Here is a 21420-nt window from a genome sequence, read left to right as displayed (position 1 = left end):
TTTATAACAAAAGAGTTTTTTAAATTACAAGGATCCCTCATAGGGTATAGGCCTCCTGGGATCTGATTAAATAATAATAATTATTATTGTACCAGATCCTGTATCATTTACTTTTAATAAACCAATTATTGGCTTAATTAAAGTATGTTACTTGAAGAAAATAAAATGTTGTTGTCACTCTTCTTGCTCTAACATATAAGGCTTTAAGTATTATTTTTTTCTGTTACCAAATAGCAAACAAGAAAACGAACAACGTCTTCAAAAAATGTCGTAAATTCAGGCTGGTCAACTATCTTTGCTTGTCCCCCGTTGGGGACAAAATATTTTTTTTTTTATAAAGTAATGATTTCATTATTTATTAAAGTAGGATTATCAAATTTTTTTTAGATACTTATAAGTAAATTGCCCGGTAGTTAGATTAGACCAGGGCCAGGATGAGCATTCCTGTTTTTATAGAAAAAAAAGCTCTTGAGGCTTTAGCTTGAGCATTTAATAGGAGCAAGCAATCTTTAAGCTTTACAAATCGCTAAAAGTATCCATGGAAAAAAAAGCTTAGACAGGGTTAGAAATGTTGTATACCTATGAGTATAAAGGTAAAACTTTGAATCTTTGTTTTTGCCAGATGAAAATCAAATGGAAGTAAAATATTCCTCTATGACTACTTACTTACGTTTTATTTTACAAAAGAATATCATCTTTCTGTACGAACATTTATCAGACTGCAGAACGTAAGCCGATCTCAATATGTCGCTTTATCGCATGCACGTGGTATCGATGTACCAATTTTCCACTTCAATTCCTTTTATTCAATTCAATAACTGTACAAAGTTTTATTCAAAATTTCAAAGACGTAAAATATGTATTGGTCTGGCAACAGCTAAATGTTGTGTTATTCTGAACACTTAGTAGTTAATCTCGCTTTCAACGTTGAAGCAACGATGAAAACGAACATATTTCACACTGAGCTTTAATTTAGCGCATTCGCTTGGCAGTAACATCACATTCACGTAACATTACTACAATTTGTGAGGTGAAATTGGAGTATTATGCGAAATACGAATGTTAAGGCGTCTTATTATTTAATCCCTAAAATAAATTTGAAACAAATTAGGTTTGTTATTGAGTCCCGAATAAGAATAACAGAGATGTAATAGTATCTTTATAACTTATCAGTGTTACTCTACTTTAAACTTACTAAGAAACCGAAGACACCATACGAGTAAGTCTGTTGACAATGTTCTATCAACTCATTGAGTATCTATGGTCAACTCGTTAAATATTCTGAAGTATCATTTAAAAAACCTTAAAAGTACCTCTCGGTCGCCGAAATTTATATTTCACCAACGCAAAAAATAAAACCAGCTTCCTGTTGCGATGTTTCCACACAGTTATAATGTGAGGTAATTTGTGGGGGATAAACAAATCCCTCAAATGACGGTAAATAAGTTGTGCCCTTAGCGTTTATGGGCGGCGTTAATCACATAACATCAGATACCCCGTATGGTCGTTTACTCGCTGTTAAAAAATGAAACAAAGTTGGAACCAGGATCACTTTGTCACTTCCTTTTCTTTGAGATTCAAACCTCATAATTACTAGCAGATTTTTTCCTTTAACCTAAGTTATTGAGAGTAGTCATGTTGTCGCTTTTAATTTGCTTTAATCTTCTTAATGTGACCACAGCCACATCACCGATTTTAGAGAAGGCTGCTCATCACTGATTTCCATCAGGTGTGCCGTGTGATTGTAATCAAATCGTCTTTCATAAAAGAAAAAAACTTGGGGGACCATCTTACGAAGGGAGACTGACATTACGTCACTGGCGGCCGGCCTTATATAATTGCGAAATGAACAACGACATATCACCAAATGACAAGTTTCTCGTCGTCGAGCTCACAATTTTATAGAATAGTCGCAGCAATGAAGATCCCAGCGAGCGGACGGAGCAAAGCTTTCAATGGCCCGTCGGCGATTACGATTCTCCGAACACAATGCGTATCCTCCCGCTACTACCTGCCTTTTGTAGTGAATCCTTAACGGACAGATGTTCCTTTTTTTGCGCCAGATGTGTACGTACAAAGTGCGGCCAACAAAAACGCAAATACGGAAGATTCTCCGCCGCCGGATAGCGTCTATTGAACGGTTCGACGAATAAAATGGAACGAAAAGATCTGTAGGAACAGAAAAGACCCAAAAGGTCACATTAACGTAATGGTTTATCTTCATACGGTCCGAGGAAGGTGATTGAAGATTTAGATAGGGAAGGTACCTTTACTCCTAGTAGTGCTATCGGTAAATGTTCTATATTTTATGTTGTAGGTAATTGTCTGCTTAAGAATTGTCTACCGCGATGTCTAACTTGTTGCACGCCAATGTTTACGTTCTCTAGTCTCCTCATTTTGGGAGAAGTCAAGTTTCTCAAAGGAAGGGAATTAGAGTTATGTGAGGACTTTAGTTTGTCCACTCAAACCGATGTGGATGAAATCGCTGGCGATCTTCAGCACGAATATTTGAGAAGCTCTGTGTAACGACAAGTAATGTGACTATAGAGTTTTTTAAAAATTAACACATTAAATTTAGATGTCTAGTCAAAATTAAATAAGAAATTCAACAAGTTAACTAGGTAGGTATACCTACTTGTTTCATTACAATTCAATTTAAGCAAGACATATTTTTTCATTTGTGGTTTCAAGTGCTTTAGATCGCAACATATAAATAACAACAAAACGGACCAAATGACCCATTTCCTTTTATACGCCGATCTGCGGTTGACGCTACTCGTATATAAGTGCTTGTATGTAGCACTGTACGTACTGATCGTGGGCTGCTAAAACATTGTGAACTAGAAGTTTCTCTTTAATTAGAGCTAACAATAATCCTGACGAGAATGGTTTTATTACGAAAATCCCCGCAGGTACTCCATAGTTGCAAGCAGCCTACGTATAGTTAAGAAATAGCACGGGATCCTTTCAATGGGGACGTTTTTAAATGGCTCGCTCATTTCCGTTCGAAAATAAAATGTGAAAAAATTGCGCAAAATTCTGGAGCGAAAGTAGGGCTGTTAGCTTTAGGGTTGATTACTGATTTAATGAGTTTTGGGGTCTATCGCGGCCCGTTGGTATTGTGACGTATCTACAATCCTAACAATCTTATTTGAACTCTCACTTATTTATTAGTCCTTTTTTATTTTAAATTATTACCCATGTTGATATAAAAATTAAATACAAGTCCCTATTCATCATCATCATCATCATATCAGCCAATGGACGTCCACTGCAGGACATAGACCTTTTGTAGGGACTTCCAAACATCACGATACTGAGCCACCTGCATCCAGCGAATCCCTGCGACTCGCTTGATGTCGTCAGTCCACTTGGTGGGGAGTCGACCAACACTGCGCTTACTAGTGTGTGGTCACCATTCCAGCACTTTGGAACCCCAACGTCCATCGGCAGCGTCAGGCCACTATGCTTTCCTACAGCAAATAACACAAATTGGAAAAGACAAATGTGACCCGATATAGTTACTTAAAGTTACGAATTAAAACAGGACATAGTTGAATCGGATGAAGAGTCAAAATATAAATATTCCAAACCACCTGAAAAGACCGACAAACCAAACGGTGTAGCCGATCTTTTCAGGTAAAATAAAACGATAACTCTTGTTTTGAGTTGCACAAGCAAATTGCAAAAACTAATAAACCAATTGACAACAAAACAGCGTCAGCCCTCGCGAAACTTGTAGTTGCATTTCACAGTTTCAAAATCATCCCTATTTTACGTCGCTGAGAGACGTGAGTCGTATGCGTTGTGTACTCGCTCACTTTGCCTTTGCTCACAGTAACGTCGAATGTGGAGCAATCACGAAGCTCTTGAATTCTTTACAATCGTTGCAGGTACCCAACTAATTCGTTCTCAGCTGCCAGCCGTTATAAATGTATTCTAGTTACTGAGTTTTGCGTTGAACAATTTTTGTACCACTTTTGAAATGGCTTAGAGAACAGTAGCAATTTGGAAATACTGTCCCTTCATTCTAGTATCCACGACTATATCTCGAATGCAGATGTCGCTTGATAGTGATTTTCACATGAAGATTAGGCTTAGCTAAGAACAAGAGTAATACGAGTATATAATAATAATAATAATAATTTATTTATTCATAAGAAAGTACAGAAGGTTTACAGAACTTGCTATAGACATACATACTTTCTACCTTGACAGGTGTATGAATATTAAAAATAATATTATACTAACTAATAATTCCATAATTCCAATAATTAAATATTCAATCGGTGAACATGGTTTAAATAAAAAAAAAAAAATACAAGTACAATTAGCATAATTTAACGAAGCATTCTTAACATCAAATAAAAATAATTAATATACTATAAGAATCCATTAAACAATGTCAATATAAATGCTATGTCAGGTGTAATGCAACATTAAATCAATCAATGTCATATAATTAAAAAAATGAAGTCAAAAATTAAAAATTAATGTCAGGAATAAAAATTAAAATTGTCAATAATTTATAAGAAAATCATAACTGATTACATTTATTGTTGCATTCAGAATTTGTCATTTAAAAAGTCTTTTACACAGTAATATTTTTTATATAATAATAATTTCAATAAATATTTTTTAAAAGACAAAAATGACATGTCATAACTGTGCGGTGGCAACTTATTATAAATACGTATAGCTGAGCAATACACATTATCCCTATACAAGGCCAAGTGTTGGTAGGGTACACATAATTTATTTTTGAGCCTTGACTCTGGGTTTAATTCTGATTTAAACTTGAAATATTCGGGATTCTTTTTTATTAAAATGCAGATTTCAAATATGTACAAACATGGAAGTGGTAGAATTTTTAGCTTCTTAAACAAAGGCTTGCAGCTATCCGTCCAATCAGCATTACATATAGCCCTAATGCAACGTTTCTGTGCCTTAAATGCTAGATGCGCTTCAGTTGAATTACCCCAAAGTATCAATCCATATCTTAATAAGGAAGAGGCGTAACCATGATATGCTAGAATTGCTGCATCCACAGATACAACTTGCCTTATGCGTCTTAAGGCATATACATATTTGTCAATTTTTAGAATAAGTTGTTGAATATGAGCCTTCCAATTACAATACTTATCTAATGTAATTCCTAGAAATTTATTTTCATCCACTTCCTGAATGCACGTATCATTTAGTTTTATATTAATCTTTTGTAGTTGAGATTTATAAGTTTGAAATCGCATTATATTCGTTTTGCCCATGTTAACATTTAAATTATTATTTTTAAGATATTCCACCACACCTGTTATTGCACCTTTTAATTCACTTTCAATATTTTGATGTTGTTTACATTAAATTAACAGGGTGGTGTCGTCTGCGAAAAGGATACATTCATGATTTGTTGTATTAGGCAAATCATTAATGTAAAGGAGATATTATGTGGGCTTTGTATCAAAGTAGTTATATTTCTTACAAGGTAATTTATTTATATAGGGCTCAAATCATGGTCTGCCTTTACAAAAAAGAGTGTATCTAATTTATACGCATGTTGGCAGACTTTGTGACGTAATGTTTAAATATACCTATTTAATACTTTACAAATATCCCCATAAACAAAAAAATCTCGTTTTTAGGGTTCCGTTTACAAAATATTACGCTTACAAGAGCTAATTTTGTTAGAGTCAAGTGTCCTCACCCTTTACCGGCTAAACGGTTGTTTATGGATACGTGAAAAATATCTTAAAAATTTTAAATAAAAAATTTTCAACCGACTTCCAACTCAAAAATAACCTAAACTAAAAAGCAAAAAATAACATCTTACCTATGTGCTACCTTCTGATCAGTTTGAAGGCGGTGCCAAGCCAGTGATGTTTCAATTCAAGCCGTTTAAATTACGTAATTTCTGTAGTTCTTTCAGAAACGGCTTTAATTAAAACACTGGATTGGCACCGCCTTCAAACTGATCAGAAGGTAGCACATAGGTAAGATGTTATTTTTTGCTTTTTAGTTTAGGTTATTTTTGAGTTGGAAGTCGGTTGAATTTTTTTTATTAAAATTTTTATTTTTTAGTTTTTAGTGTTAGCATACCTACGGAGTGTGAACAAAAATTGATAAGCAATTAGCTGAAACGTTATTTTTTTTATGATAAGTACCTAAATCCTACAACCCCAATTTTGAGAATACTACCTTAACTCATTTACAAAATTTCACTCCCCTTTTATATCCACTCGTATATATACTTTTATATCCTTCGTCTTCATCACTAGACCCTTAATACAGTGACAACCCATCTAGGTGGAAAGTTCTCATCAATACTAATTTATCAAGTCCAATCACAAGGTAGCTACTGTGAACCGTCGAGGAGTTCTCTTCACTGTCCCTCGTCTTCATCACCAGACCCCTAATACAGTCACAAACCATCTAGGTGGAATGTTCTCATCAATACAAATTTATCAAGTCCAAACACAAGGTAGCTTCTGTGAACCGTCGAGGAGTTCCCTTCACTGTCCTTCGTCTTCATCACCAGACCCCTAATACAATCACAAACCATCTAGGTGGAATGTTCTCATCAATACAAATTTATCAAGTCCAAACACAAGGTAGATATTGTGAACCGCCGAGGAGTCCTCTTCACGGGCCTTAGTCTTCATCGCCAGACCCTTAATACAGTCACAACCCATCTAGGTGGAAAGATCTCATCAATACAAATTTATCAAGTCCAAACACAAGGTAGCTACTGTGAACCGTCGAGGAGTACTCTTCACTCGCCTTCGGCTCCATCATCAGACCAACTCCAGACCTTCTTAAAATTGTAGTGGTTTAAAATACCTTATGGAAACACTAACAAACACACTAGCCGTCTCTACAATTTTCGAAAGTTCCCCTCGATTTCTCCAGGATGCCATCATCAGATCCTGACATGAAAAAAATGGGACCACCCTGGAATTAAACCCTTCAAAACAAAAAAAGAATTTTCAAAATCGGCCTATAAATGACGGAATTATCGCTGGACATACATAAAAAAAAAAAAAAAAAAACAAAAAAAAAAAAAAAAAAAAAAAAAAAAAACATACATACAGCCGAACGTAGAACCTCCTCCTTTTTGGAAGTCGGTTAAAAAGTAGGATAATGAAATTATAAGGAAAACTATAACAGCTAAGTAACAATTGCTATTATAAAGAGTAATAGTCGACCAACTTAAAAAACGTAATTGGAAATCGAAAATTACATACAAATTCCGTTATTAATTATTCTTCTATAATAAATCTGTAGAGAGGTCAATTCTGTACATGAAATATATTTGCAAAATAACTATCAGGGGGTGATTAGTGATCGATACTGATGCCAAAAATGCAATCAGTAAAATTTTTGTCTGTCTGTCTGTCTGTATGTTCTTTATAGAAACAAAAACTACTCGACGGATTTTAACGAAACTTGGTACAATTATTCTTCATGCTCCTGGGCAGGTTACAGTATACTTTTCATCACGCTACCATTAGTAGAAACAGAGTAGTGAAGGGAAATGTTGAGAAAACGGGGGAAGTTACTCCATTTTTTAAGCTTCCGTCGCCGTCGCATGGTTCCTACCATAGGGGTAGTGTAAGGATAGGGTAGGGTTAGGGTAGTGGTAGGGTAAGGATAGGGTAGTGGTAGGGTAGGGGTAGGATAGGGGTAGGATAGGGGTAGGGTAGGGGTAGGGTAGGGGTAAGGTAGGGGTAGGGTAGGGTTAGGGTAGGATAGGGGTAGGGTAGTAGAAGGGTTTCACACAGACGAAGTCGCGGGCGTCCGCTAGTGAAAAATAAAGTCGTCAATTAGATAACGCAGTGTCTGTTAAAACTAGAAAGCTGAGATTTGGTATGGGTATTTTTATTATTAACGTCTGAAAAGTGGTAAGAAGACAATTAAAAAAAAGGTTTTTGGGGTTGCTTCCCTACATGCAAAGTGAGGATGATTTTTTTTATCCTCTATCCCATGGTATGTGTATCGTTATCGGTATTTTTTGCATTACAGTAGGGATTAAAGTGCTAACATAATCTACGGAACCCTACACTGCGCGTGGCCCGACACGCACTTAGCCGGTTTTTGGTAAATAAGATATGAAATGTTCAACTTTTGAACAAGGCTAACAAAAATCTCAAGAACAACAAAGAGTCGGGAGTCGGGACGTGGGGTGCGGCGTTTTCTAATTAACTTAACGTTCTATATTTTTAATGAAACTGTAAAATAAAAATCACATCCCACGGGTTCCTTCAGATCCGTAAATAGAATAAAATAGTAATTAAAAAAGGTAGGGACTTTGTAATTAAAAATACCAATAATTAAAAACGGAGTTTCGTTTTTTGACAATGCCTTGCCTTAAATGTGATTTTATTTTTGGTGCCTTTTTCTCTGAAACCTGACGAATATTATAGATATAGGTAAAATTATACTTATAGACGCACAATAGCTACTGTAACAGGTATAGAAACTACATCGATTTTAAGGTTCTTCGGTCCTCGGGGTTCGTATTCGCCAGAAGTACCTACGTATAGTTTTTTTAAAGATTGCAATAAAGCTATTGTACCTAATTGTTTGCCGCATGGAGACATTATTTCCCATTTAATCTAGAAGAAAATAAAAAAAAAAAACTTTGTACAAGAACGATTGGCGGTTTCGAAGTTTGGAACCCGGAGCCACCAATATCCAAAATTTGTGTAACGCACCTACTGAGGATAGTCTGACAAACTTTCAACACAATCACGAAAGTGTATCTTTCTATAATGTGCGTTTTCTCTGTTTCAGATGCCTTCCCTGAACCCGGCGCGCTCGCTGGGCCCGTCGTTCGTGCTGTCGCGCTGGGAGAGCCACTGGGTGTGCTGGGTGGGCGGCATCGGCGGCGGCATCGCCTGCGCGCTGCTGCACGAGTGGGGCACCAGGCGACCCCGCGCCAACTCCAACTCACGAGCTTCCTCGCCGAGGTGAGTGTCACCCGTACAATCATTTGTGGAGCATGATTTTGATGTAAAATTTCTTTCAGCAAGTTGATGAATGCGTCACGAATAGTGTAATCGAACATGACATACCGTTATATTACAAAAGCGCCATCTACAGTAACACTCATAAACTACGACACAATACAAGTAAGCCCAGCGCCAAATCCGTTTGGTCAACGGCATAATTGTGAACTAACTGGTAGGTGACTGTGAAGTAAAGCAAGTCCGACACGAGAGATGGCGCTGCTCATCGCTACTAATTTTCAAGTTTCTCTTTCATGTAATATTTTTGAATGAATTTTACTTCATTCGTGTGTCAATAGAGACATAATCGGTATCTCGTTTGCACTGAGCCTTATATGGACACACTGTCATAACCAACATGCTAAACAATTGTTTCTCTTGTATCGCAGGGATCTGGACGAGCTAGACAAGCCGGCGTTCCCGTCGCACCACCACTACCGGCACGCGCCCACGTACTGCTCGGCCGCCGCGCCGCGCCCCGACACCACCGAGCCGCTGTACTCGGGCAGCAAGTCGCTGTACTGCCGCTCGCCGCCGCCCGCGCGCCACGCGCTGCACAGGTCTGACGGGCCCGCCAGCTTCATGTAACTATTGCTGTCTCTGCGCAATGACGCGCCCGCGTGCTGCTCGGCCCCGACACCAGCGAGCCGCTGTACCTACTGGCAGCATGGAGCAGTACTGCAACCGCCATTGCTCAGCTGTTCACATAACTTTGCAGCCTATATTTTGTATCTATATTGCCTGTAAAACGACGGCGACAACGGTTCGATGATAGAAGATTAACGCACGCTTGGAATCCCTTGTATCTACCTATTTATGAAGAAAATGATCTTCTACAAATTGAACACGCTTCGTCGCTGATCAGCGCTAATGCAAACTTAAGATCAGAATAGCGAGCTGACTATATAAACTAATTGATTTTGTATTGTATGATTAACATTTGTACCTAGGTATTTTTTGTGTTGGTGCCAGTTTCTTTTAGTGTAATTTTAAAGGCGTTTCTTCAAAATTGAATGTGTATGTTTCCACAGATCGCAGTCGGTGTACAGCAAGAGCAGCGGCGCGGGCGCGGGTGTGGGCGCAGGCGTGGGCGTGGGCGCAGGCGTGGGCGCGGCGGTAGCGGGCGCGGCGGGCGCGATGGGCGCGACCCAGTCGCAGCTGCTGCTGCGGCCGCACACCGTGTCCATGAGCCAGAACATGCACAACGCACAGCGCGACCCCACTGCCTACACCGCCACCGCCAACGGCGTGCGTCCTGGACCTGCCGGTGAGCTCATAATATCCTGCTTTATTTACTAAATAAAAGAACTGAAAATTGAAAACGACGATAAAAGAAGAGTACCATAAAGTAGATTTTTTTAAATTATTTGTCTCTCTGTTCGCTTTAATGTCGGAAGTTTTTGATGTAATAACTTCTTATGGGTGGGAAAACTTGTAAACCAACGATATCGTAACGTGTTACTGTTACAGCTGAAGTTGGCACGTTGCACTTGAATTGTTCGGACTGATTTACCACAGACTATTTTAATAGTTTCTATGTTAGTGCTGTCTTCACACCTCTCCGACAAGACAGAATTTAATGCGATAGTATAAGTTATCACTTCTGTCGAGCGTCCCGAGACGCAAAGGTTTTTTTATGGCCCTTACGAACCTTGCTGGGGACGGCAATGAAATAAGTTATCTGAATTATTCATCTATCGATCAATCTATCGATGATGTAGCGTGTAGACTAGAATTAATTAAACGTGTAAGTTAGCTGTGTGTTAGTGAATGTAATAAAATGACGTAGTCTTATGTAAACAATAAGGTACAGACACGCATCTCGCTGTCGAGTGTAGATCCATGTATGATAGTCGATCAGTAATCCTCCTAAGGTGAACACGCCTTTTATTTAAATGTCATCTAACCGTAACAAATTTTTTTTTTTTTTTTTTTATTATTGTTTACAAGTTAGCCCTTGACTACAATCTCACCTGATGGTAAGTGATGATGCAGTCTAAGATGGAAGCGGGCTAACTTGTTAGGAGGAGGATGAAAATCCACACCACTTTCGGTTTCTACACGGCATCGTACCGGAACGCTAAATCGCTTGGCGGTACGTTTTTGCCGGTAGGGTGGTAACTAGCCACGGTCGAAGCCTTCCACCAGCCAGACCTGGACAAATTAAGAAAATACATATAACCGGCAAAGTGGTAACCCTGATGGCAAAATGACATCACATTAAAATCCGTTGTGTAGTTTAAAAATCTAATCTATCTTCATCAAATCAGTGGGTAGCTTGCTTTTGTTTTGTTGTAGAATGATTTTTCAATTTTATTACAGCACTAGCGGACGCCCGCGACTTCGTCCGCGTGGGATTTAGTTTTTCACAAATCCAGATAAAAGTTTTAATCTAGAGTAAAATCTATTTCCATTCCAAATTTCAGCCAAATCGCTTCAGTAGTAGCGGCGTCAAAGAGTCAAACATCCAAACAAACATTCAAACATCAATAACGTGGTTTTTTAGTGGTAAAAAAATTTAAAATCAGTTTAGTAGATCCAGAGATTACCACACCATAAACTTTACCTCTTTGTAATATTACTAGCGGACGCCCGCGACTTCGTCCGCGTAATATTCGATGTCAACTTTACTACTACCTCTACCTTACCCAACCCCTACCCTACCCAACCCTTACCCCCACCCTTCCCCTACCCTACCTTTACCCACACCCTACCCCTACCCCACCCCGGCCCTACCCTACCCTACCCCTACACTACCCCTACGCTTCTCTACCCGTACCCTACACTACTCTATAAATTTTCTATCTTACTCCTACCCTTAGCAAAATCGGTCTAGCTCTTCGAGAGTGGTGCGGTGACCAAGGGAAATAGAGACTTCTATGCTAATAATATAAAGAGGTAAAGTTTGTGCGGTTGTAGGAGGTAATCTCTGGATCTACTGGACCAATTTGGAAAATTGTTTTACCAATAGAAAGCTACGTTATTTGCGACTGCCATAGGCTATGTCTGATCCCCATATTCACACGGGAACGGGAACTACGTAATTGAAAGCGCGGGGCGTCATGTAGCGGAATTTCTGCGTCTTTTAGAAATTTTGTATTATCTCCGAAACCATTTAACTAATTAACATACTATAAATGGCAAATATCTCCATAATATCCTTGTGATTATTAAATAATTTATTTTGATAAGGATTTAAGTTAAGTAGCATAAATAATGACGCAAACCTAAGTATATAAAATTTATAATTTTTAAAACACAAAAGGTACTATATCTGCTAATATATAGAAGATAGATATATGGTGTCGCGGACTTTTTTGTAGAACTTTAAAAGATACATAAAGCCTCCATACATTAATTTCAATTTTACACAATGGTTAAGGCAGCGCATGCGAATAAGTCTGCTTAAGAGGATTTTCGGTCCGACCTGTATGACAAAAACTGTGTTAATTCGGCGAATATATATCATACTAATATAAAATATAGCCTATAGCACTCCCCGATAATGTAGCATTCTACTGGTGAAAGAATTTTTGAAATCGGACCAGTAGTTCCGAAGATTACCCCATTTAAAAAATGTGACAAACTTACAAACTTTACCTCTTTATAATATTAGTGTAGATTGTTCATGTTTTCCTTTGCATTGCAGGCGCAGCGGTAGCGGAGCGGCGCGAGTCGGTGTACGGCGGCAGCACGGGGCGGCGCGCGCCGCTGTCGTCCGAGGACAGCGCGTACGGCAGCTACGCGCCCGCGCGCGCCTACCGCCCGCCCGACCACTACTAGCGCCGCGCCTCGCAGCACAACATTGCGCTGCTCTTTGACGTCTGAGCTGACCCAACCGGTCGCGCTCACCCGTCGACATGGACTCTGTGTACCGCACAATAGTGGTGCACTGTAAAATAGTGTGTATCATTCAGTGTCGCAACTCGCAAACAACTTTCTTTTATCTGTGAGCTGGAATTGTGGATCACGCTCCAACTATTATGGACTCATACTATGTTATACCTACCATAGAAGTGTACTCTAAACTGGTGTGTTTGTATAGCACCGCCTGATAATTCAATGTCGCACCTGGAAGCTCAACATTGCGCTGTTCTTTGACGTATGCGCTTTAGTGACTTTAACACAATCACGATGACGACTATGCGGTACATTCATAGAAGAGTACTATAAAACATTATAACGCTTGACCATTAATGTTTTACCTCGCCGTACAACATTACGCTGTTCTTTGTGCTGATCAAAACGTAAATCACGCTGACCCAACAACTATGTTGGTGTCATACTGTGTGTATTCACTTGTGTGTACTTGATGTTTACGATAAAGGTAATAGAATTTGTACCAGTAGTATAATTGATTACTACAGTAAATTTTTACAAATCCTATACTATCAAGCTAAAATAATTTAATATGTGTAAATCTGAATTAACATACTAGTAAAGTTTTTGTATAATAATGTAAATAACTATTTTAAATTATGCAGGTAAAATTTAGTTTGTGTAACAAAATATTCAAAACTGTAGGTTAACAAATAACATAAAAAAAATAGGAATAAATAACTAAATGTCAAGTTATGAAACCAAAATAATTCCAAATAACTAATTTTAACATGCTCTTATTTATAGTTCAAATTAAGTAAATAATAATTAGATAGGAAATAAATTGTTACACTAGCCATAATATGGAAGAATGGACTGTAAAGAATAGACATATTAGATAATAGTAAAAATAAGTAATTAAATATGTAATACATATAAAAAGTTACTAAACCTACCTAGAATATGTATGTAAACTACCTAGTATATGCTAAATGTAATTAATCTATTACTATCATAGTGCCAAAATCACTTAAACCTAAACTTCCTACGAGACGTGATTATTTACTGGTTTATATGGTTATTTTATTATAGTAAAACATAATATTATAGAACGGTTTCACCACCTTCAGAAAAATTAAAAAAAAAACGAGCGTGCTAGCCACACGACTAAATAAAATTTCTTTCAAAAATAAAAAACAAAAGCGCCATCTGTGAGCCTTAGGCATAACTGCACCGCAACAGGCTCTTGAAACGTAGAAAAAGAGTTCATTTCAAAGTTCTCTTAGAACGCCATCTACTTTAAAATAACAAATACCGTTTCACTGTGCAAAAGAAAATAGTACCTATTTCACTGAATTACCCGTGTAAAACTTTTTAACATTGATTTTGAAAATTTGTACATCGAAATAGGGTTGTTAATTAACGGTAATTAATTGTACAAAATGTTTTAGGATAATAGATAAATAAATAAAAGTCGATTTTAAGTTTTAATAATAGTAATAATAATTTTAATTCTTTTGTTTTAGAATATTTTACCCACTTCGCCCTAGATTAGGTACCTACCGGAGAATAAGACCGGAATATAATGCCTACGTACGTAAGTACTTACGTACTCAAATATAATACCTACGTAATTACGTACTCAAATATAATACCTACGTAATTTCGTACTCAAATATAATACCTACGTAATTACGTACTACTCAAATATAATACCTACGTAATTACGTACTCAAATATAATACCTACGTAATTACGTACTACACAAATATAATACCTACGTAATTACGTACTCAAATATAATACCTACGTAATTACGTACTACTCAAATATAATACCTACGTAATTACGTACTCAAATATAATACCTACGTAATTACGTACTACTCAAATATAATACCTACGTAATTACATACTCAAATATAATACCTACGTAATTACGTACTACTCAAATATAATACCTACGTAATTACATACTCAAATATAATACCTACGTAATTACGTACTACTCAAATATAATACTTACGTAACTACGTACTCAAATATAAATATCTACGTAATTACGTATGCATATTATGTACCTACCTGTACGTTCATATTGATATAGTCCGTCTACGACCTACTTAGACTGAGATGAAAGAAAATTTGTTCTCTAAAATCGTTCCTTGTCGTCATATTGCAAAGGTACCTAAATTAGAAGAAAAAATGACAAATCATTATATGTATTTCGCAAAGCAAATGTTACGTTACGTAATTGGACAGATTTAACATGTAACATAGATCTAACTTGATAATTATATAAGACTGTTACCTTTATATTATTATTTTAAGGCGCCACCTCCACAGGGGAGTTAGACATTAAATGATTGAATTCCTCCAATGATTGAATAGTTTATAGAAGAACCTCGCGGTTGCACCCTCGTAGTTTCTATTCTTGTAGGAATACGGGGATAAAGCTTCCCAACAGTGTAAGAATTTTACATATCGGTAATTTTGGAGCCTACCATGATTTTTTATTGGATATTTTTTTCCGTATTGTATTGCCCTCTTGTCTCATACTTACCCGAAGATAGGTACCTACTATTAGTAGAGTTTAAATAACTATATTCAAAGTTACATAGCTATGGGAAACTCGCGCGTGGAGGGGACGTCTTAGTCTTCCAAAATAATATAGAATAAGATATTTTAAGGAAAACCTCATTGAAATATTGTAGATTTATACCTACTTAAAATTTGATCGATCAAAACTTCAGTTTATTTCTAGATCACTCATACTCTCACTTGTTAATGATTGTATTGAGAAAAATTGTGTATAAACATATTCAGAAATAAATTTACTTGCAGTTAAAAATTGTATTTAATTACTGGACCTACACCTACCGCACCTTAGATTGAACTGAGGAACATACCAAAGTTTAGTAAGCGACTAGAAGGAAGTCTAGCAGATAGGACTGGTAGCCCTGCAGAGTTAAAATAATTAAGATAACGCGTTTCGTTAGTATATTTTGTACAATATACTAACAAAGGCAGTAGATAGGCAGTACACTTAGTAGGTACATACCTAAGTACCTATGTACTACTTACATATATCACTAATTTAAGCACTAGGTAGGTAAGTACGGAAGAGGCGGATTTATGTATCGAGGGTAGATGTTAAAAAAACAACATTTGTATTTAAAACGCTTTTATTATCCGGAACATTATGCTAATCTCGAATATTTGTAAAACAATCGTTTTCCTATTTATCGAAGCTAAAGCACATTGCATATTGCATGAGAACGTAAATTCTTTACTTTACCACAATTCGATTTCGTAACATTATTAATGCATATAAAAACACTATAAAACCTTATCTCTCCGTACGTTCATTTGAATAACAAATACATAGGTCCTACAATAGACCTCAGACTCAAGGAAAACGGTAGAAGGAATTCGCTTATACACAGATATAAACAAACAAAAAATGTAAAAACAAAAGAAGCAGTCCCAATCAAGCCAGGAGTTTATAATGAAGTATAGCTACAGAATATATAACAGTAGGTACATGGTATAGCCTCAATATCGGACACAAGTAAAATATATTTTTCAAGTGCAGGAATTGCGTCTTTTACTTAGAACGCATAAATGTCCGCTTGACCAGTCAGTTGCTAGTGTCTATTCTTTTAGGAGGAGAATTTACAATGTAGGTATTGTATACCTACATTGTAAATTCACTCACTCATTAAAAATCACTTAGGTGCTGTAGCACCTAAGTGATTTTTAATGAGTGATTAATTGCTGGATAATTTTGTCAAGCTATTTAAGCTCTTGCTTAAAATAGTCATAACTACTCGTACGAATAGGTTAAATTAACAAAATCTTTTAGAGTTTTGCTAGCGATAATTTCGTCTATGTTTTCCTTAAGTCTGAGTAATAAGTATAATATAAAACAATCTGATCTACCTCGGCAGTGTACTCTATGAATGAATAATTTCTATTAAAAGTTACAAATTTCATGAAAATTTCCAACCGTCCTGTACCTATTACTGAATCGGTTTCTTTCTAACTTACATACAGTGACGTAACAAAAGGAGGAAATGGAAAATTTAATGAATACCCCAAAACCCTCAAAGTCAACTATACATGATTCACTAAGTTACGAATAAGTTATGATATTTAACATATTTATAATAAAAATAAACGAATACCTACCTGACATGTGAATATTTTCAAGTAGATATAAAATAAATTGAAAATAAATATCCAACTCTAACTATCTAAAAATTAATCAGGAGCGTCGTTACACCGCCATATTGTTACGTCACTGCTAACATAAACTTAAAAATATGAACTAGCAAGTTAAAATACTAATTGTGCTTCATAATAATATAATCACTATAAAAGAGATTAAATCCTTACAATATTAGATTAGTCTTAGGTATCATCTGCAGATCGCAACTATTTATTGAGTACCTCTCCACAAAACGGTGCGAATCTGCCATGCTGGCTGTTTGATTCCCTCCAATAACATTGCTTCACTTTCAAATAGGTAAGTACTACTCGGAAGCATGCTATGGTTATCAACCATGCTTCCGAGTAAACTTAGCTAATCAAAATTTTCTAGATTTTTAATAAGTTTGAAAGAGATCAGACATTCTTTAGGAATATCTATAGACCAGAAAATAAAAATCCCCGCGTAAAGATCGAATTTCTTCCATTTGATATCGTAACACACACCTATTCAGGTGTTTTTATTATTCTGGTCAAACAAACACCGATATTTTCCGTTCTTTCCCAAAATTATGACAGTTGAATTAATTATATAATCGCTATCATTCAAACAACAGATGGTGTTGTCAGAATCGTTGCACGCAGAAACACAAAACAAGAGCCATTGAAAAGAAATACTTATAATTAACTGTACCTATCGATTTTCTTGTCCTCGTTCAGCTACTCATGAACCCCGCACTTCATCGACACAGGTCCCAATTTCCCTGCATGACATTCGCATTTCGCACCATCTTCGTGTACCTACAAATCTATACGTGATCTAGTCTGGACGTTTGCTGAGATGCAGAACCGGGCCGAAGGAAACAAGCAGTTGGTACCTAACGCTCACATAATTTCTGCATTTCATACAAATGTCTGAACTTGCAAGCTTAGGTATCATTCATTTAATTATCTTCACAGAAATATCCCCGCATCTCACTAACACGTGATATCATGAGTAGGGGAAAACCGGGAGACTTGCTCAGGTGGGAGACTTGAACCACCTCAAATATTTGGATTTAAATTTCGCGTGACCGGCGCTGTTGACAGCTTGCGTCATACTCGTACATGAGGCGCGTATAATGACGACTCCAGTTTGACCGGCATCAGTTCAGTTTTGCAACGAGCGGCGTAAACGGGGTTTCGTGGTAGAAAAGTAAAAATATCAACGATTTTGGATTTTCGCATAAATCAAAAAGTTTTATAGGTAAGTGGTGTTGTTTAATCGTATTGTTTTTAATGATGAATATAGTTTTACTTAAGATAAGCAGTTTAAACCGCAGTTGTAATAGTTTCAAGAAAACTTCTGTTAAATACGGCAAAGGGGGGTGCGGGAGACTTGACCAGGCTCATGTTAGGGAGACATGATCAGTGGTTCAATTCTCCAGCGCTGTGCTTGAATTTGATTTGATTGTAGGTACCTATTGTTTAACGACACATTTGTTACAGTGCTAGTGAACGCTGCTTCTGTACCAAGAGATCAGTTCAGAGTCCAGTTCAGATCAGCCAGTGTTCCATCCCCGCAATAAATTGCAGGGATGGAACCCGCGACTCTTGGTATTTATTATGGTAGTATTCGTGATTCCACTGTTGATTCTGATATACGTGTCACGAGTGTTTAAGCTACTGATCTAGAAGTCAGATCAATGTATGTGATGTTGAGTGAAATTAATTTGTTTATTATTCTTTTAAGGAAAATCATGCCGTTTCGATACAAACCCAAAGAGGGTTATAACCGCAAGAAGTTTACCAAACAGAACTCCAGAAAAAACTGACAAAGTTGATGTGTAATTCATGCAAAAGATATGTTCATGAAGATTGCGTTGGGTTGACTGACAAAGACGAATGTTAAATGCTTTCTATGCTGAATGTTATTCAAAAGTGTGTGCCTATTCCTAATTTTATCTACCCTGTTAAATCATTTGTGTGTTTTATTATTAAATATTTTCAATAAAACTGTTGTTTTTTAGTATTATCTCTGATTTATATGCATATGGTCAAGTCTCCCTCATCCCCTGATCAACTCTCCCAGGGGCTGGGGAGACATGAGCCACATCTCATTTTTCAAAAAAAGGAATTCAGCACCCAATATATTTATCATACTGCCATTCTATTAATGTATAACGATACCTATTTAGACATATGCTCTACTTACAAAAAATCGAGCCGCTACCACTTACACATCCAACTTTAAATACGTTTAAGTAAAAAGGGGGTCAAGTCTCCCGGACTTCCCCTACCTACCATACCGTGATCTAGTACCATACCAAGTGTAGAGTAGGTATATTTCCATGTCGAAGATAATTCAAGGCGAAAAGAATAGGGGAGGAAGTCAGTCGTCATCAATCAGTCAGTCACATCGGTCAGCAATCTGAGCAAACGGGTCCAGACCAAGGGTTTGCTAAACTTCATCGTCTGCGTCTCATTAGACGGTGACAAAGTGCGTGCTTCATCGTTTCATTCCGCGGGCACAGATGTCGAGGTGCTCTTTACGAAGGTATCCGTTGCGAACAAGAAATGTATCATGGATGTAATGTACCTAATAAGTATATATACAGGATGTCCCATTAATAATGGATCAGTAATAGATTAAACTCAAATGGAAGATACATCGACTTACGAAATTAGTTTAAGATATTTGGAACTTTTATATTTTTGAGACAGCCTGTAGGTATATTGCATATTTGTCAACCACCGTAGCCATATTTACCGCTGACGTAAACGTAGGTACTTTATTTTCTTCTAAAATAAATAAATAATTAAAAACAAACTTTAGTATTTACATAATCTGGAGCCCGATTCTCTGTTCCCCAATTTCTGAAAGATCAATTGAAACTAGACAGAAATACGTAATAAATCGAGTTGGGTATTAGGGACCCTATATTATTGCTAGCGTTTGTCCGAAAACCCAACAGAAATACCTACGAGTGCATAGAGTTCGCCCCGGATTTTATTCGTTAATATGATTTTCAGATACTGAGACTAAGCCATTGACAAATCAGTTTTGTGCCATCATACTACATCTAGGCGCTATAGTAAATGAATTAGTTTGCGCTTGACTATACTGCCTGATAGAGAGCAGTGATAAATTCTAAGGGACGTGCTGTCTTTAAGACAAGTGCGTCATAGGAAATGCCTATTCACTCTTGACTTGAAGGCGTTATTGTAAGTGGCAGGAAACACAGACGTCGGAAGAGCGTTCCATACTTAAGACGTTCGGTTCGAATAAGAAAGATTGAAGCAAAACGTTTAGTGTGGGTCGCCTGTGTCTTGCGCTTAATAACCACTACAAAAGCACAATATTGTGATTGTGTTGACTTACCAAGTAAAAATCATCTAGATTCGTATGTATGAAAGATTTTATGACTTCAATGTGACAGCGAATAGGGGCTTGAGATCTTTTACGGTTTTTTCCTAGCAGGTCACAGGTGCGCTCGATATAATAAAAAAAGAAAAATTTATAAATAACAAAAAAACATTTAAGAACGTCGCTCGCATAGAAATCTTGATAACAAGGCAACAGCTGCGTGTACACATCCAACTATACAGCCAAGGTGTTGTTATTCAAAGATACAATAGTCAGTTTTTTGTGGATGCGCGAGACATACCATCAAAATCTCTCAGTAACCGGTTTTTTGGCCTGACTAGAACTGGCAAAATAGTTCAGATTTGGCAGGGCACGAAGCAATGAAGGTTGTCATAAAAACTCCTTAATCCTACACCCGGGTCGCAAATCCTGTTGTATTCGGAGTTTTTCTCTGCCACATGAGGGAACCGGCACGAATGCCATGAATCCATGAAAACTCGACATTATGAGTTTATCTCGAGAGAGATAGAGAAGAATTCGAAACTCACACTAGAGTTATAAAAACATCACGCGTACACGCCATTTCTATTGCCTTGTTATTAAGACTCTATGGTCGCTATTGTTTATGCTAGTGTAGTCGTCCATAGGCGTAGCTCCGTGTAGCGGTGCGGGGCGCGGGGTGCGGGCGGGGGGTTCAGCACACGCAGCCGCTCTCGCTGCCCTCCTGCTCCGAGCCCATGGGCGACTGAGTCTGCAGGTCGACAGCTGGTTGGTGGCCGAGTTAAGGACATTGGAGGAACTTGATTTTAATGATCTGTAGGCCTAGCATGCGACCAACGACATATCGTGTAGATAAATAGACAAATATCGAGCAATGGAGCGTAGTTGTCTCAGTCCCATCTTATTCGACCCAACGCAGTGAAAGAAAGCGCATCTTAGACCTTAAATTTCAGATGAATTTAATTTTTTTATTTAATAATTCTTTTATTTTCGCAACACTTAAGGTCAAACATACTTAAACAAAATATACCTACTAGAAAAGAAT

The 21420-nt window shown here is 37.2% G+C and overlaps 2 protein-coding genes across 3 annotated transcripts in view; one reads left to right on the top strand and one right to left on the bottom strand.

Annotated features, from left to right (window-relative positions):
* LOC112050129 (neurogenic protein big brain) overlaps positions 1-15671 on the top strand; it is a 120799-nt gene extending 105128 nt beyond the window's left edge. The window contains exons 4-7 of one of the 2 annotated variants that reach the window (XM_052883988.1): positions 8788-8963; positions 9392-9586; positions 10034-10269; positions 12652-15671. In XM_052883988.1, the coding sequence (XP_052739948.1) occupies positions 8788-8963; positions 9392-9586; positions 10034-10269; positions 12652-12785 (741 nt within the window). In that variant the 3' untranslated portion in view covers positions 12786-15671. The remainder of the gene's footprint in view (positions 1-8787; positions 8964-9391; positions 9587-10033; positions 10270-12651) is intronic. The other variant, XM_024088290.2, reaches the window with a different exon arrangement.
* A 316-nt stretch (positions 15672-15987) lies between these two features.
* Positions 15988-21420, bottom strand: part of LOC112050120 (ras-related protein Rab6) — a 35019-nt gene continuing 29586 nt past the window's right edge. The window contains exon 6 of the mRNA XM_024088273.2: positions 15988-21140. Within this exon, the coding sequence (XP_023944041.1) occupies positions 21070-21140 (71 nt within the window). The 3' untranslated portion in view covers positions 15988-21069. The remainder of the gene's footprint in view (positions 21141-21420) is intronic.

This window comes from Bicyclus anynana, chromosome 1, assembly GCF_947172395.1.
Source record: "Bicyclus anynana chromosome 1, ilBicAnyn1.1, whole genome shotgun sequence".
NCBI lineage: Eukaryota > Metazoa > Arthropoda > Insecta > Lepidoptera > Nymphalidae > Bicyclus > Bicyclus anynana.
Note: the sequence above shows the minus strand (reverse complement) of the source record. Positions and strands in the feature narration are given on the sequence as shown.